Source organism: Stigmatopora argus, chromosome 9 (genome assembly GCF_051989625.1).
Source record: "Stigmatopora argus isolate UIUO_Sarg chromosome 9, RoL_Sarg_1.0, whole genome shotgun sequence".
NCBI classification, from domain to species: Eukaryota; Metazoa; Chordata; class Actinopteri; order Syngnathiformes; family Syngnathidae; genus Stigmatopora; species Stigmatopora argus.
The window spans coordinates 3,926,775-3,942,947 of NC_135395.1; the positions used below are offsets into that span (position 1 = coordinate 3,926,775).

Below are 16,173 nucleotides of genomic sequence, written 5' to 3' on the forward strand. Positions count from 1 at the left end.
CATGTTCTCCCCGGGCCTGTGTGGGTTTCCTCTGGGTATCCCTTTTCTCTTGTAACTCTTCAAAATATAACTTTCATTTATAATTGAAAGCATTTTGTATTTTTTCCCCACTTAAAGTATTGTACGTGCAGGTGTTCTGGCATGAAAGGTCCTTTGAAAGCTGTTCTCCGAGACCAACAAGATACTTTGACTAAGGATGGAGCTATGTATGCAGTTATGCTGAAAAAAATGAATTTTTTTTCCCAGGTGTGCAACTTCTTTTGCACGCAAACAAAGAAAGCACCTATACTCATTCTTGAGCATATTCCTGTCCTATTTAAATGATCAAACTAATGTTTGCTAAAGAGTATAAAGTATTTACAGAGGACCCAAGGGTTCAATCAGTATGTTTTTTTATTTTTATTTTGAGACGTAGCCGAGTTCCACCTGAAGAGTACAGACACTTTTTCGGAACTACAGTTTTTGACAGACTTTCAAAGGATAGGGAGGAAGTCAATCTTATAAAAATCATCATTACCAGGCTATTAAAATGTAAAGTGTTGCCAAAGACTCTCAGTCAGGTACAGTATGTGAGTTGCGTACACTATGCACATGTTTCCCCTTCCTTTAAAAAAGCCAGAAAAGTGCTTTCATGCATATTGCATATTCACAGAGAGGGAAATGTGTGTATTCTGTATTTTCGCACATGAGCATACAATCAGCTCTGGTTAGCTTTTTGAAACACAAGTGTTTAAGGGCATGCATATTTAGTTAGTGTTTGTGTATATGCATGTGCTAACACATACTGACCATTCGTTTGAATGCGAGCCAATATAATATAATATTTTTCTAAACTGGAAGAGACTATGCTAGAGTTGTATATCATCTAATGGATACATAACGTATACCAACCACTACGTTCACTACGTCTATGGTGCCTTATAATGCGGTGTGCCTTGTATATGGAAACCATTTTATCATAGGACATCTAGTGAAGGTGCATCTTGTACGCCGGTGCGCCATATATTGCGGAAAATACAATATATGTTACATAATTATACTTTTGTCTGACAGAACATCACTTTTCTTGTGCATTAGGCAATTATCTGCTGATTTTCCACCTCTCAAAAAAGCATCTCTTGCTGCATTGTCCCAAATGTATTTTAAAATAACTTCATTTCCTGTATTTTTTTGTCATTACACATTTTCTATCAACTGCTATTTGAACTCTACTCCTGTTTACTCATTTAACTGCACTTTATCAAGTAAAAGTTTCTTTTCATCAATTGTCTTCTCACTGCACCCAATATATATCATTTTACTCTTCGACCTAGGACCACTGCCTCTTCCACTCTGACCGCCCCTTTCCCCCCTCATCTCCGTTTTCTATAGTTTTATCATATTTGGATGATTTTGCAGCTGTAGGGAGAGAGGGAGCATGTTGATAGTAATCGCCCCTGTCCGATTAGATCTGGCTGTGCCATTGCTGAACCATGAGATGATTTATTGATATTTTGCAAGCGTTTTCTGGAGATGAGAATGTCTTGATTTTATCCCTGATCTAACTAGGCAACTTGGGGATTAACGGCTCCTTTCATCTGAAACATGCTTTAGGGCTCTTTGTTAGGGAAAAATACTTTAACTTCAAGTGGCGTATCAGTTTACTCAATATTTATGGGTCACAAACCAAAATGTGCAGGGACCAAATGTATTTGGTTTAGAATGTTAAAAGAGCATTGCTTGCTCTAAATGCTGAATAGTTCAATGTTGAAATGGACCAATATATACCAGTTTAAAGTGTTTGCAGTAAGGCTTAACACAGATTGCTCACGAGATATACTTTAAATTAAGTACTCACAAAGTATTAGCAATAGCTCATTGATGCCTTTTTAAATGAGACTGCCTCTGAGAGCAAATCAGAAAATTGTAGATATTTAGATTTTTAATTTGAAATGACAGTGGTCCTTAATAAATTGAATAAAAAATGATGTACCTAAACTATAGAGACCAAGAAACAATATGATTAGACTAGCGCTATATAGTTGGTTTTCTTTGTATATATTTTTTTAATTATGGATAATTTTACAATAGTTTGATTGATGATAAACCAGTGTCAATAGGGACAACAAACTAAATAAACTCAATGTAAATTTACAAAATACTAAGCCAAACTTGAGGCGGTCCAGTGGTTTAGCGCATCGCCCTCACAGGTCTGGGGTCAAGGTTTCAATCCCATGTGGGCCCTCACTGTGTGGAGTTTGCATGTTCTCCCTGGGCTTGCAGGGTTTTCTCTAGGTACTCCAGTTTCCTCTCACATCCCAAAAACATGCATGGTAGGCTGTTTGAACAATGTAAATTGCCCCCTAGGTATGAGTGTGAGCGTGAATTGTTGTCTGTCTCGTTGTGCTCTGCGATTGGCTGGCCACCGAATCAAAGTGTGCCCTGGCTGGTGCTTGTACTTAGCTGGGATAGGTTCTAGCATGACCCTTGTGAGGATAAAATGAATTAGTGAATGACCCTAATTTACAGTTTCACAATCCATATTATCTTTTTTTGTGCATTTTAAACATTAACCACACGCCAAAATTTTACATTTGGTATGTATGTTTACTACTGCGACTACTACAAATTCAGTTCCTTTTATCTAATGTTGCAAAATGATCATACAGTATTTCTTGCATTACATATGGTCAAATATATTGGCTAGGATAATGTACAATAAACTCCAAAGTATATGTATATTTTTTACCAAATACTCACACACATGCAAACATAAGCTTAATAACAGTAATTTGTTGCAGATTTAAAAATGTACCTCCGTATTTATTTAAGAAAAATCCCTTCATTCCCCATTGCACCACCTAAATTCATTGTTTGTTCCCAGATGTCCTTCCATCTGCAAGATAAATGAGCCTATATTAACGTTAAATCCCCAAAACAGAACTTGTTATAGTTTGTCCCCTAAAACTGGCCAAACGTGAATGTCCAATAGTGTTCATTGCACAATTTTAATCTGTTCCTGACACATACACACCCTTCACTTACACACATGGGATGAGTTGTCAGTCAAGATAGATGTTTAAGTTTGGGCCAACATTCCATATGGCATTGTGTCATTTCTATGTTTGTGCAGAAGCACTGTGTACAAGTATCAGAGCGAGCTCATCCCTCGGGCTGTGCCACGGATTTTTCCATCGTTCACCTCTGCTGCGTTCAGTCTGCTTTTGAGTCAGATATACAAAATGCATGCGAACACTGCAAGTACCAAAAACAACAAGGGGGAAAAAAAACTATCTTGTGAAGGATATTTTGAAATGTAGCTGCAGGCCTAAGCTTCATCAGCTTCTAAGCTGGCAGACTTTTGGACTCTGCTGCTGCAGAATCATTTGATTTTCCAAAGGGAGTCTGGAATAGAAGTCACGTCTGCAGGAGTGTTGATTTGTTTAGGATTAGTATTGAAACTTCCTTTTGAATAACAATTATAGAGGTAAAGTAATATTTTGAGTTCTATGACAGTTTATCTGCTTTCTATAACCAGCTACTAAATAAATCCCGTGAATTTGTTTTAAGCAACTTTGTGTTCAATGGGTCTTACATGCTATTTTCTATTTTCATTCTTGTTAAAACACTGCATTTCATAAATCCAGTTGTGGAAACATTTAGTTTCCTTTTAAAGAATGCCTTGGAAAGAAGGCCTGTTTTGGTATTAAAGATCAGAGGTTGTAATGCTAAATCGCGTTCCATCCAGATCTTAATCAGATAGAGAATTCTATTTAATTTAAAAAGTGCAATCCTATTAAATGTGTCCACATGATCTCTGTTGAATCTCATCAGATCAGTTTTTAATTAATTCTACTTTCATGGAATCTTATCACTTTTCTGTTGCTGGAACTTTAGAAAAGCTATTGATAAATGATTGCTGCCATTCACTCATTAACTCAATGCTTGCCATTGACAATTACAGATGTCCAATTCCTTTCAACTAGGGTGGGGCCCATGAATGCTCATATTCCAGTGACATTGATGGCGCTAGACATCCAATCCATTTTGACTTAAATGTTCATTTGCCTCCTCCCAATAAATTTTCAAAAATATATATATTTTAATAGGCTAATGTTTCTTATTTCTTATATAAATCACTACTTGACCAAATCCATGGCACTTTGCAATTCCCTCGTAATCCCAGCACATACTTTAGTTCACTTTTAGTCGTGCTATGATTTTGAGGAACTCACCATTTCTAAGACTCCACATTTTTTGCCCTAATTTAACTGCAGAACCCTTCAATGCACATATCCGATCTTACATCTTCATAAATTATTCAAAATACACTTGCTGTGTGTCAGCAGTGATTTAGCAGCTTGTGTCTCACACTGACTCATCAGCAGAGTGACACAAGCCACACTGCAGCCCGCCCACACATACAGTACGTTGCTGCTTACACACGTACCATACTTTTCTATGCTTACAGGCAAACACACTGTCACATTCAGGAGTGTGCACTCACTGTGCCTGATTTCCCACACACATACATCGAACCTAAACCTTGATGACTGAGGCTTTTCCTATCTGATTAGAAGTGCAGTGTCTGCAACTCTTACTTGGTCCTTTTGAGAATCACTCTCTGCTCCCCATCTCCGCTGTCTATGTGCATCTGTTCATTTCTCCTATGGAAAAAAATGGGTATTCTAGCAAAAAAGTAACACTTTAAGAGTCTCTGCTATGTCCTGAAAAGGGGACCCCATCAATGGCAGAGCAATGTCAGTTGAAAACGTTCTAGCATGAACGATGCTGACGTCTACCCATCTCTGCTCTAAAGTACCTCTGTTCATAGGAAAATTTGAAACGGAATTAACAGATGGCAATAAATCAAGGATGACACGTTATGATCATATTCTGTACACCGAACAAGTAACATTTGAGCAAAAAAGTAAATCCTAGTGGAAAACACAAGGCTAGTTTATGCCAAATTGCAGGTTCAGGCCAATTTAAGTAGCAAAACTATCCCAGAGCTGATTTTTATCTGTGCCTAATGCAAAGGGTTATCTTTTTTTTCTTCTAATAGCTTCAAATGAACTTAAATGGAAGTGGAAGGACCTGGTTGAAAAGTCTTAATTTATGGAATCAGCATAAAGTTCCATTAAAGTTCTATAAACACAGGTTAATTTTTTTCTTAAACCATGACATTAAACTAAAAAAGGTGACGCTGCATGAAGACTGAAGCCTACTTTAAAAAGCTCACCCTTGGAGGCATATATTTTTTGGTAAAAAATTCTAAGATTGCATCCATTTTCGGACACGGGTAATTCTTACTATTTGTGGAGAAATGCTACCATTGATTCTCATCTCCCTTGATTTTTTTTCTGATATGAGAGACAGTGAAGGACCAAAATAACATGATATCACGCAAAGATGGTCACCAAACAACCATTCACACTCATTCATACCTAGGGGCAATTTAGAGTGTCCCATCAGCCTACCTTGCATGTCTCGGTTTTTGTATATAGCTTTACTTTCCCAGGATATACATAGAAATAAAATAATTGGGTTCAAACTGAAAATAGAAGCTGAGGGTTCCATGGGGGCGTTTTTGTTTTTATTAATGATAATCCCTCTAAAGCAGAGGTATCCAAACTATTCTAGAAACAGCTGCCGTGGCTGCAGGATAGGGTACTTAGGAAGAACAACTTGGGCTCCAATCTTCTGAGAACCTTCTATAGAACCACTGTAGAGAGCATCCTGGCGTACGGCATCACAGTGTGGTACGCTGGAACCACGGCGGCAGACAAAAAGGCCATGCAGAAAGTGATTAACACTGCCCAGAGGATTGTCGGCTGCTCTCTGCCCTCACTTGAAGACATTGCCAGCCCTCGTTACCTCAGCAGAGCCAACAACATCATAGGGGACCCTTACCACCCTGGTCACAATCTGTTCCAGCTGCTGCCCTGTGGCAGACGCTATAGGTCCCACAAAGCTCGGACAAATAGGCTTAAGGACAGTTTTTTCCCCACATCCATCAGACATCTAAACTCGCGCTAACATAACACACATTCCCTTCTGCGGTATATGAATAGATGTTTGGTTGGTGATCTGCCTCCTACTAGCTGACTTGAAGTAAGGTAAGTGGCAGACAGTGTGCGGTAATCGAGAGGTAAGCGACCTGTATCCACAACAGCGGAATGACAAATTACAAGTCCGTAACTTACACTTATTTAGGTCTTTTGCCGATTAAACGTAGCTTATGGAGAAGCACCATCAATTTCGTCACACGCAGTTTCTGCGTGTGATGACAAGTAGGCTTTTGTGTTGTGGTAATGACGACATGGCCTATGTCCGATTATTATTATTATTATTATTTTATTCTGACCAAACAAGATGACATCTTTTCACCAATCTTGTGTTGTATAAGTGTAATCAGTAGATTGCAGCTGATTAAAGAGTCAGCTGCTACTTGTTGTAGTTATTGGTTAAACTTTCTGTGCTGGATTAGATGGAACAAAAAGCAGGACCTCCTTGAGGACCGGTTGGCACATCCCTTTTCGTAAGTCTAGGTTTATAGTTACGAACATACTATGCCACCTGGTCACCATAAATCATTGCCTGCCATTGACAAAGCTAACCACCCAACTTATTTAAACAGGGAGAGGTGGCTGTGAATGTTCATCTTTCAATGACATTGACAAGGCTAGATGTCCAATCCAGTTTGTCTAATGCCATCAATGAAAGCCAATGTGTTAACAGACTGATGATCACCCTCAGTGCAAAGTATCCGAAATGTTGCTTATAGCTACTCATTTAGGAAGCAACACATTGTCACCAGATGGGAAATTTGACTAAAGCGCACAGGTGATTTATCTATGTTTGCACAGATCCAATCATTGCTTTCTCATTGCTCCATTAATAGCACTCCCACTGTCACAAGCACTTTATTTCATGAAGTATTGCAAAAATTATCATTGGTATTTAATGATGTGCCTGTAATTGACCGTCCCAATGTTTAATAATGTATGGTCTCATTATAACCAGCACTTGTTTGTCTACAAATGCCTTTCTTTGATGCAATTAATGTGATGTGATCAAATTTAAAAGTGCACATAAAAACACAAAGGAAATATAATTTAATACACTGCCTCATTTTTTTCTTAAGTGGTTTGTATGCCACAATATAGATTGAATTTTCTATTGATATCAGGTGCTGGGCCAAGTTTAAAAAAATCCTTGAATAAATAAAACCCTGCTTATGTGATGTGAACCTATGTGACAATTTTTTTATTTTAGATCAGAAAAAATGATTTGTACTATATATTGAACAGGATCAATGTAAAATTTACATATTATAGTGGTTGGCACGTCGGCCTCACAGTTCTGGGGTCCTGGGTTCGATACAAAGTCGGTCCTCACTGTGTGGAGTTTGCATGTTCTTCCCCGGTCTTACCTGGATTTTCTCTGTGTACTCCGCTTTCCTCCCAGATCCCAAAAACATGCATGAAGGCTGTTTAATCACTCAAAATTGCCCCTACGCTTACACTATCAGGGTGAGCGTGAATGGTTGTCCGTCTCCCTGTGCCCTGGGATTGGCTGGCCACCGATTGAGGGTGTCTTCCCCCTGGTGCCCGAAGTCAGCTGGGATAGGCTCCACCACCTCTTGACGATAAGCGGTAGGGAAAATGAATGAATGAATATCTCGGCATCTGGGAGGACGCTGCGGGCCCGACCTATGACATGCTGGGGAGACTGTTTCCCTGCAGTCTCAGAAATGCCTTAGGATCCTCGCAGAAATCTAGGCTTCCCTTCTGAACCTATGGGGGCACCACAAGATAACTTTGGATAAGTGGGAGAAAATGATGGTCGTCACATTTTTGTGTCCTTGCTCTTATGGCCTTTGGATTCCTGTATCAAAGATTTAGCAGGGAATCTGCACTTTTACTTGGTCTTTCAGCATTAATCATTGATGGAATGTCTAGGCAGCATTTTTGACAGACCTTAACAGCAAAGCACACTGTGTTTCTGCTTTCTTGCTGTTATGCTGATATGATTTACTTGTTGGAATAAGAATTTCAAATGGACAGAAACACTACAGATTTTGTTTTCCATGTTTCAATGTGCTCTAGATAGACAAGAAACTGTGTTAATAAATTATATTTGTCTTTAAAATAAGGGCGAAACAACATTTTTACTATGTTAAAAAAAATCACTTCATTCTGGGGGAAATTATCCTATTAGGTTTATTGCTAATGAAATCAACTAACAAAAGGATCGTATAACTAGATAATTACTTAGTTAAATGTTACAAACTGATGCAATTGCCTGAGTTTTAATTAAATTAAAAAGTAAAACTTTGGGATTTTTGTTGTTGTTTTTTGAAAAATAAAATGAAAATAAAGTGTATTTTCACTCAGAAGTCTAAAATAAATCCTGGAACACTCATTTAGTGGTTAGTTGTCTTATGGTAGTGGGAACAACGGGGAGACGTCATCCATAGATGGCAGTCAAATAAGAACAGATGGATGAAATGGAACAAAAGAAACCACTCGGCGGTTCACTCGCCTGATTTCGGTGCTGGGAAGTGTGGGATCGATCCCCGCTCGGTAGTGCCATAAATGTGAGAGCGAATGGTTTTCTGTCTCTCTCTGTGCGTTATGGCTGACTGGCGACCAGTCTAGGGTGTAGTCTGCCATTCATCTGAAGTCAGCTCGGATAGGCTACAACACCCCCACAACTCTTGCAAGGATGCACGGCACGGATGATGATGAATGAAACAACTCAATTTGATGTTCTCAGACACGACTTTAGATTGGGATAAATTACAAAGGCCAAATCAACCTTTGTCAGTGAGGTGAATAAAATATTTTTACATGAACACTGTTTGTAATGCAAACCAAATGTATTGAAAGCACATTGGGGCTAATTGCACAGAAGCAAGTTAGCAACCTATGCATAATAGAAAAAGGTTCTTGTCATTATTCTGTTAGCTTTGATATTAGTATGTAGTTCATTATATCCAATTTGTATTCATCAGTACAATTATGACCACAAAAAAAAAATCAATATCCCATGGTCTGCATTTGTATGCTTGTATGAAACGAATATTACTGAAAATGCTTGACTCATACGCTCACTATTTGACGCGCTGGTTGAATACCGTGAAAACTTTGAGATGATTGAATCTTGGGAGCACAAGCTTAAAAATTGACAGAATGACGGATGAAGGACTGTTTCGCTACAGATTTTAATTATAGAGCGCCTTTCTATGTCAGCTGCTTAGTCAGGGTGGGGCTTTGCTCTTCACAGTCAGTTCGAGAGGCGGTGGTAAGAGAGCTGAAGAGACAGATTTTGTTTGATTCAACAATGCAATTGTCTTAGTTTTGCAGTTAAGATTCTCTCTGAAATTAAAATACAAAAACCATTTTTGGAAACTAAGTTTAAGCTACATTACAAATCAAATGCTCGATTGGTGTATAGAGTCATCATACCTGTCAACCTCGGCCAATTAAGTGATGATAAATCATACAAATGCAGCACTGGATTGTCTGATTGCCAATTGAAGCCAACAAGGCCTCAATGCACAAACACTGCACATCTATCTTCAAACACATGGACAAGCATGCCTTAAATGCTGAGTACTACACTAAACCAATCAGGTCGATACAGGTCAAACTGGGTGTTGAGGTGTTGTCTGTTTTCTATTGCATGTTGAATTTTAATAAACCATAAAACTGCATATATCTTTAAATTAGGGGCCTGCTTTCTGTTTGTGTCTTTCCGTCAGTGCCATTGGGAAACAGTCCCCCTCCTTTACCACCCTAGTGCTATCAGATATACAGACTGCCAGACCAACGTTGATATAAGACTTAAGAATACACAATACATACACAGCCTACGGAAGCCACTGTTAGCAAGTCTTCCTTTTGCATCCTTTTTTTCTTTTAAAGATGGAATCAAATAATGAGATAAGCCTGTTCACCAAACATTCCTTGAGTAATCGTTTTAGATGTTAAGAATACAGAATGTGTCTCTCCTACTCTCTGATATGGATTAACATTAGCATATATTGAATGGAGCTTTATAGGAAATAATACACAGCCCTATCAAATTTAGTATGTTGATGGCTAATGGTGTTCGGGTGACTAGCGACCATTCTAGTATGTAGTCTGCCTTTCGGCCAAAGTCAGTTGGGATAGGCTTCGGCAACCCTCGCAACTCTTACAAAAAAAAAGTGCTGTACGGAAGATGAATGAACAAATGAATGAATGATTGAATGAATGTGTGTACTTGCTTGATTCATGCAATTTTTTGAAAGAATTTGTAATGCAGACTAGTCTAGTAGTACTAGTACTTCCCTGATACTTTGAAGAGTAACAAAAGATTGAGTGCAAGAGAAACTTCGAATTGCCGTAGCCTAACTCTTGTTTACAGCGGAAAGCAGCAAAAACAATATTCTTGGTTATTCCCAGAATAGAAAAAGCTAGAAAAAGAATTGTGAACTTCACTTGAATGACACACTGACATGCATGAGCACACACAGTCCAATCCTTGGACATAAACTATGACAGTGACAGAATTAAATGGAGCCAGAATAATCGCAAAAAATAGACATGGGTGTAAAACAAGGACAGGTACTTGGCCCATGCTAAAGGGCTGGAGTGGATATTCCAAAACAATGTAATAAAAGTGAAACAAACACCAACAAAGGCTAACCAGTGCTATTCATCAAAGAGTAATGAAAATATATAATTGAACATATATAAAAACTATACTGTAAATATTTCAGGACATATTTAATAGAGGATTTCAATATAATTTATACATTTTCCAAGGATAAATGGAGAATTAATAATTCTTTGTGTTTTGAAAATGATAAAATAATTAAAATACAAAAACAGAATGAAAATTAAGTGCTGTATATAATAAAAATAAAGTCAAAAAGTATGTGTTGCAGTGCTGCGTAAGAAGAAATTTAAAGACTGAATGTCCATTAAACTCATACTTATGTAATGCTTAGTGCTATATCTACAAATGTATCCTGAGTTAGAATAGGGGCTTAAATACATTCTAAACAAATGAAATCTTTAAATTGCCTTTCGTAACTTACACTAAATATTTAACCAAATAGAGTATTAACAGAATTTATTGTGTGAACTGAATCCCCTTGACATTCAAGGTCTTAAAAACTCCTTGTAAAACCGTTTAGCAATTGGTGCTTTATAATTAGTCAACAAAATTCCCCTATCAATATAGCACTGCTTTCTAATTCTATTAAAGCAGCAATATTCCGTTACTGGCCATATTGAGTAATTTGCAGAAAGCAGGTCTGCTTTTCCAAGAAAAGTGTCAAATGGAAGCATGCAAATGTCCCCCACTCTGGCATCAATCAAATGAAGGATTCTCTCGGTGTCAGAATGTCTATATCCATTGGGGATTAAACTCCATAAATTACACTTAAAAATTCTCTTTCTTTGTCAGTGTCATCCATCTGATTGGCTATTATCCGTTTCAATGGCCCATTTTCACATGTACTGATTTTACAATATACAGTGCACCATATGATCCTAAAGGCCTTTGGATACTCATCAATCATTAGATGTTTGTAAGGAAATACAGACAGCTGCTTTGCTTTGCAGGGTCCCCTGTGTATGTATATTGGCTGTGGCCAGTAAACAAAGAGGATGAAAACAATTAGGGTATGAAGCTTATGAGGTGTTCTGGAGTGGATGGCTGTCCACAGGTTTTATCTTGTGCAAACAGGACAGGTTTTAATTCAAGGCCTCAAAGCAAGCACTGGTGTTTGACGCAATGAATGGGAAATCCTACTCGACATGAAAATTAAAGGAATGTGTGAATCCCAGCAACATGAGAATGTAATGAATGACAATAAAATATGACCGAAAATATTGACCTTTACAATTCGACAACTCTGTTTTACAAGTGGTACTCATTGCTGGTTAATTGTACCTGAACACGTCTCATCCAAATATTGGTACATCATATTTTGTTATTCTACTCATTTGATGTGCGGTCCAGCAATGCACCCTTTTTTTCTTGAACATCTTCCATATTTTTTAAATGTCCCTTTTGCTTTCCTTGATTTTTTTCGCCATGACACTCACATCTTTGATCAAGTTATCATTTATGAATGCAGAACTCCAATATCTAACATCTGCCTAATGTAGACACTAAGGTTGTAACAAGTAATCGCTATGGATCAATTTGTTAGTTTGTTAAACTCAATTCAATCAAAGTCAATCAAAATGCAAAATGATTATCATTGTGTTTTTGCCTTTATTTAAAAATAAATCACCAAAATTATTATACATTTACAAACTGATTTCCATTTTTTTTTATTTAGCCAAATTGGAGCTGATTTGTATCAATGTTTATAATTCTGTGTTAAATCATTCAACTCCTTTGAAATAAATCAAGGCAGAATAGTGTAATCGTCCAAAGAATTAAAAATGCTTGAAACCCTCATTAAATATTTACCCGACCCTCAAAACATTTCTGACCCACCTCATCACCCCATACATATTTTTTCTACATACGCCTCTGCTTGTACATGGAAAAAAAACATTTTAATTAATTCTCAAGATGCTAATTTTTTTCTTCATTCCTTAAAAATGACCTGCATGTCACTGGATTATTCTCTCTTCTTTCATTCCTTAGTTGATGGGTGCATCGACTGGTCAGTGGATCTCAAGGAGTACCACGTTCTGGCTGGTGAGCCGGTAAGGGTGAAATGTGCCTTGTTCTACAGCTATATTCGGACGAACTACACCATGGCCACCAATGCCAAGCTGCGCCTGATCTGGTATAAGAACAAAGGAGATGCTGAGGTAAAATTGTTCTTTCCCTCTTTTTTGGTCAGAAGTCAAAGTAATGTGTGGTCTAGGTCTCCTCTGATGACGAAGAATATATAGATTGATAAATTGTTTGGTGTAAAAGATTAAAATTATGCCTGATTGGCTTGCAAAACTAAAACTTGTTTAAAAAGTTAGGTCTGTAGTAGCTAAGAAACTAATCATATTCCCAGCTAGGTAGTGCACTTGATAAACAGTCTAAATTTGTCCAACAGTTTAGATTTGGAACTCTACAACTGATTGTTAAAACATTTGTCAATGATCTCATCATATTCTGCCTTAGCCTAAAGATGGCTCTTGCAAGTTCGACCACAGAGCAAAAACAGCAGCTGCTTTCCCTGTTTTCAGAAATGTTATTTCCGTATCAGAATCAGCTTCAAGCTGTTTACTAGAATGAAGGGCCCATGCCCATGCATCTACTATGTGGGAATGCTTTGTAAGGCTTCCCAGCTCTGTTCTGCACACAGCCAACTACGAGCTTCGACTACATAGCTAGCATAGCTTAACAGTGTTCTTTCACTATGGATTGTCTTCAGAGCCACACTTCAAGACAGTTGGGTGGGAGACAGGGAAAGTTGCGAGGAAATGATGAAAGAAAAAAAAAAGCCACCCAATGTTTTTTTTGTACTGGCATAGCCGACTTGGTGCACAGTTCTCAAACTCAAAGGTGTGGACATACGGGGAGGCTTCCAACAGAGCAGAAAGTAAGGATTAGTCGAAACGGTGGATAAAAAAAATGTCAGGCAGGGGATCAGGTGGTTTGCGCCACATATAAGTGCAGTACCTTTGGCCAAAATTGTGTAATTGCAGATGGACAGGCAAGTGAGTAGTGACTGATGAAATGTTGGGAGGAAAATAAGGCAGAAAACTGGCACACTTCACACTTGGGAAGTCATACATATATCGATATATACAAAGTGTAATAGTAGCAAAATGTGGTTAGAGCACAGAGTAACCAACTACTAATAGCAAATTATTGCCTATCAAACTAATAATATAACATAGGAAAATTAACCATGTATGTTTTTCCCAAATCAGCCTGAAGGAGACTATAACTAACTATATAGTATCATGATTTACTTGTGGATGTTTTCACTATATTGTGCCAAATGTATTCTGGTTTTACAATAGATATTCTGAATGTCACAGTCTTGTTTTAGGCATTTTTTTCTTTAAAGTTGGCATGCATCAAATTCATTTTAACTGAGAAGGGTGGCAGTGAATTATTGCATTTTACTGTTATTCTATCGTTTTCCTAATTAATATTTTGAGATTGAGATAGAATGCATCACCAAGAGATGATAATAATTGTATGGTGATAAAACCACACAACTTATTTCATTTTCTTACTCGTACTTAATTACACATTTGGAGAGCAACCAGTTTCCATGGGCACATGAATGTACCTGAGCAATTTGTTACATTGAACGGGCGTTAATGAATACAAGCCAAGTCTTTTTAATTAACATTCCTAAAAGCATTCACTCTGCACACACTAGGAACCCATCATCTTCTCGGGGCATAGACTGAGTAAAGAAGATGACTCCATCTGGTTCAGGTCTGCTGAAATGGAAGACAATGGTTTCTACACTTGCGTACTAAGGTAATTTATGTTTGTGTGTGTAGGTGGAACAAAAGACACATGTACAAAGTTGAAAACAATATTATCATGAATGTTCCAATTGAGCAGTAGACTTCCTTTGCTTTGCACCATAAACTAAAATAATCTATGCCCACTTGCGCATTTGTGCTCCCTCCTTTTCACCTTTTACTACTGCCTTTCCCTCTCGTCAGTTGATCTATTTACCACACAAAAGCGGCTTTCCTTCATTTCACAAGGTGCCTCCATCTTCCCATCTCCTGCAGATCTAGTGCATTTTCAACAACTGCCTCTTCTTTCCTGCTCTTTCTGCACCAAATTCCCTTTCACGCCACCATCCCACTCCTCCACACTCACCGCCTGCCACCTATTCCTGCCAGAGCCTGACACCTATCCTCCTTAATAAGCCCTCTATGCTCTCTCTCTCCCTCTGTCGTTCCCTGCTCTTTCAGCATGACAACCTAATTAGAGGTTGGCGTCTGTCATTGTCTCGGGGTCTGTTATTAACACTTTCTCTTACTCATTCCCTCTCGCTTTCTTACACATACACACACACACCAAACTGCAATACCATTAGGTTCAAGTATTACACAAAGCTTGACAATAATGTGCTAATACCCTGTGTACAAGTCACAGATATTATTGGAATTCTTGATGTTGCTCATGTAAATCAATGAAAAAAAGCAGTTTCAAATTAAAGCAAGCTTCACAGGAATAATCAATATATTTTAAAACCCGATATCGGTATGTTCAAATATGATAAATTTCCATGTTTTTTCCCCCACAAATATGACACGCTTGGTCTTTCTCCACTTAATGTGTTATTTTCACACACACAAAAAAACAATCTACCGTGAAAATACCTTGAGAAAAAGTCTACGTATATACTACACTAATAACTGACCTTGCAATGACCATACGCACTCACAATCAACCCGCCACCAGCGGGAATTGAGCCCACACCTGCCTGAGAAAGCAAAATAAAAAACAAAATATGAATAATCCTGGGAGCCTTTGGCTCTTGTTTTTTTTCTAGTTACCATGGCCGCCTTTAACTGGGTACCTGGCAAGCATCCCAGTCGATCGGCCCATATGTGTCTATTGTAGATGTTTTCTTTGGCAGGTTTTAGCTTGATGCTGTTTTATTGCTCTACACTTGTTACATGTGCAATTAGAATGAATATATCCATATCCTGGACCCTCTAACTAATAAACATAAGGGAATGTGGTATATTGAAATTTTAAATTAATATTGCTTACTTTTTTTAACTTTTCTTTGAACTATTAACACTAGTTTCGCACAGGACTGTTTCTATTTTAGCCCTTAATTTGCTTTCTTTTCAAATGGATTGCTTTGACTGTTAGGTTGTTGGTTTTTTCCCCCTTTTTTACCTCCCCGCTGTGCATAGTCTCTACTTTCTCTTAATTTCACTCGATATTTCTTGCAAACTCCACAGGAAGTACATCTCCTACCTCCAAGTTCATTTTATATAAATTCGTTAGCATATTCTTGCTACTTAATTTCAATCATTCTAGCTCACATTGGTCCTGGTGAGTCTTTGGAAATGTACTTTATTTTTAGATGTTTTCTTTCAATGTAATTATCAGTTCAAAGAAGATAATATATTTTGGAATAGTTTTAAGTTTATATAAATACAATAAACTATAACGAGTGATTAATACATATATATATATAAATAAAAAGGCAAGATGGTTTGCACTTTTCTAATTATAGATTCT

The 16,173-nt window shown here is 37.7% G+C and overlaps 1 protein-coding gene across 3 annotated transcripts in view; it reads left to right on the forward strand.

Annotated features, from left to right (window-relative positions):
* Nucleotides 1–16,173, forward strand: part of LOC144082868 (X-linked interleukin-1 receptor accessory protein-like 2) — a 181,180-nt gene that overhangs the window by 104,864 nt on the left and 60,143 nt on the right. For all 3 annotated transcript variants that reach the window (XM_077610328.1, XM_077610330.1, XM_077610329.1), the window contains exons 3-4: nt 12,640–12,809; nt 14,333–14,436. In XM_077610328.1, the coding sequence (XP_077466454.1) occupies nt 12,640–12,809; nt 14,333–14,436 (274 nt within the window). The remainder of the gene's footprint in view (nt 1–12,639; nt 12,810–14,332; nt 14,437–16,173) is intronic.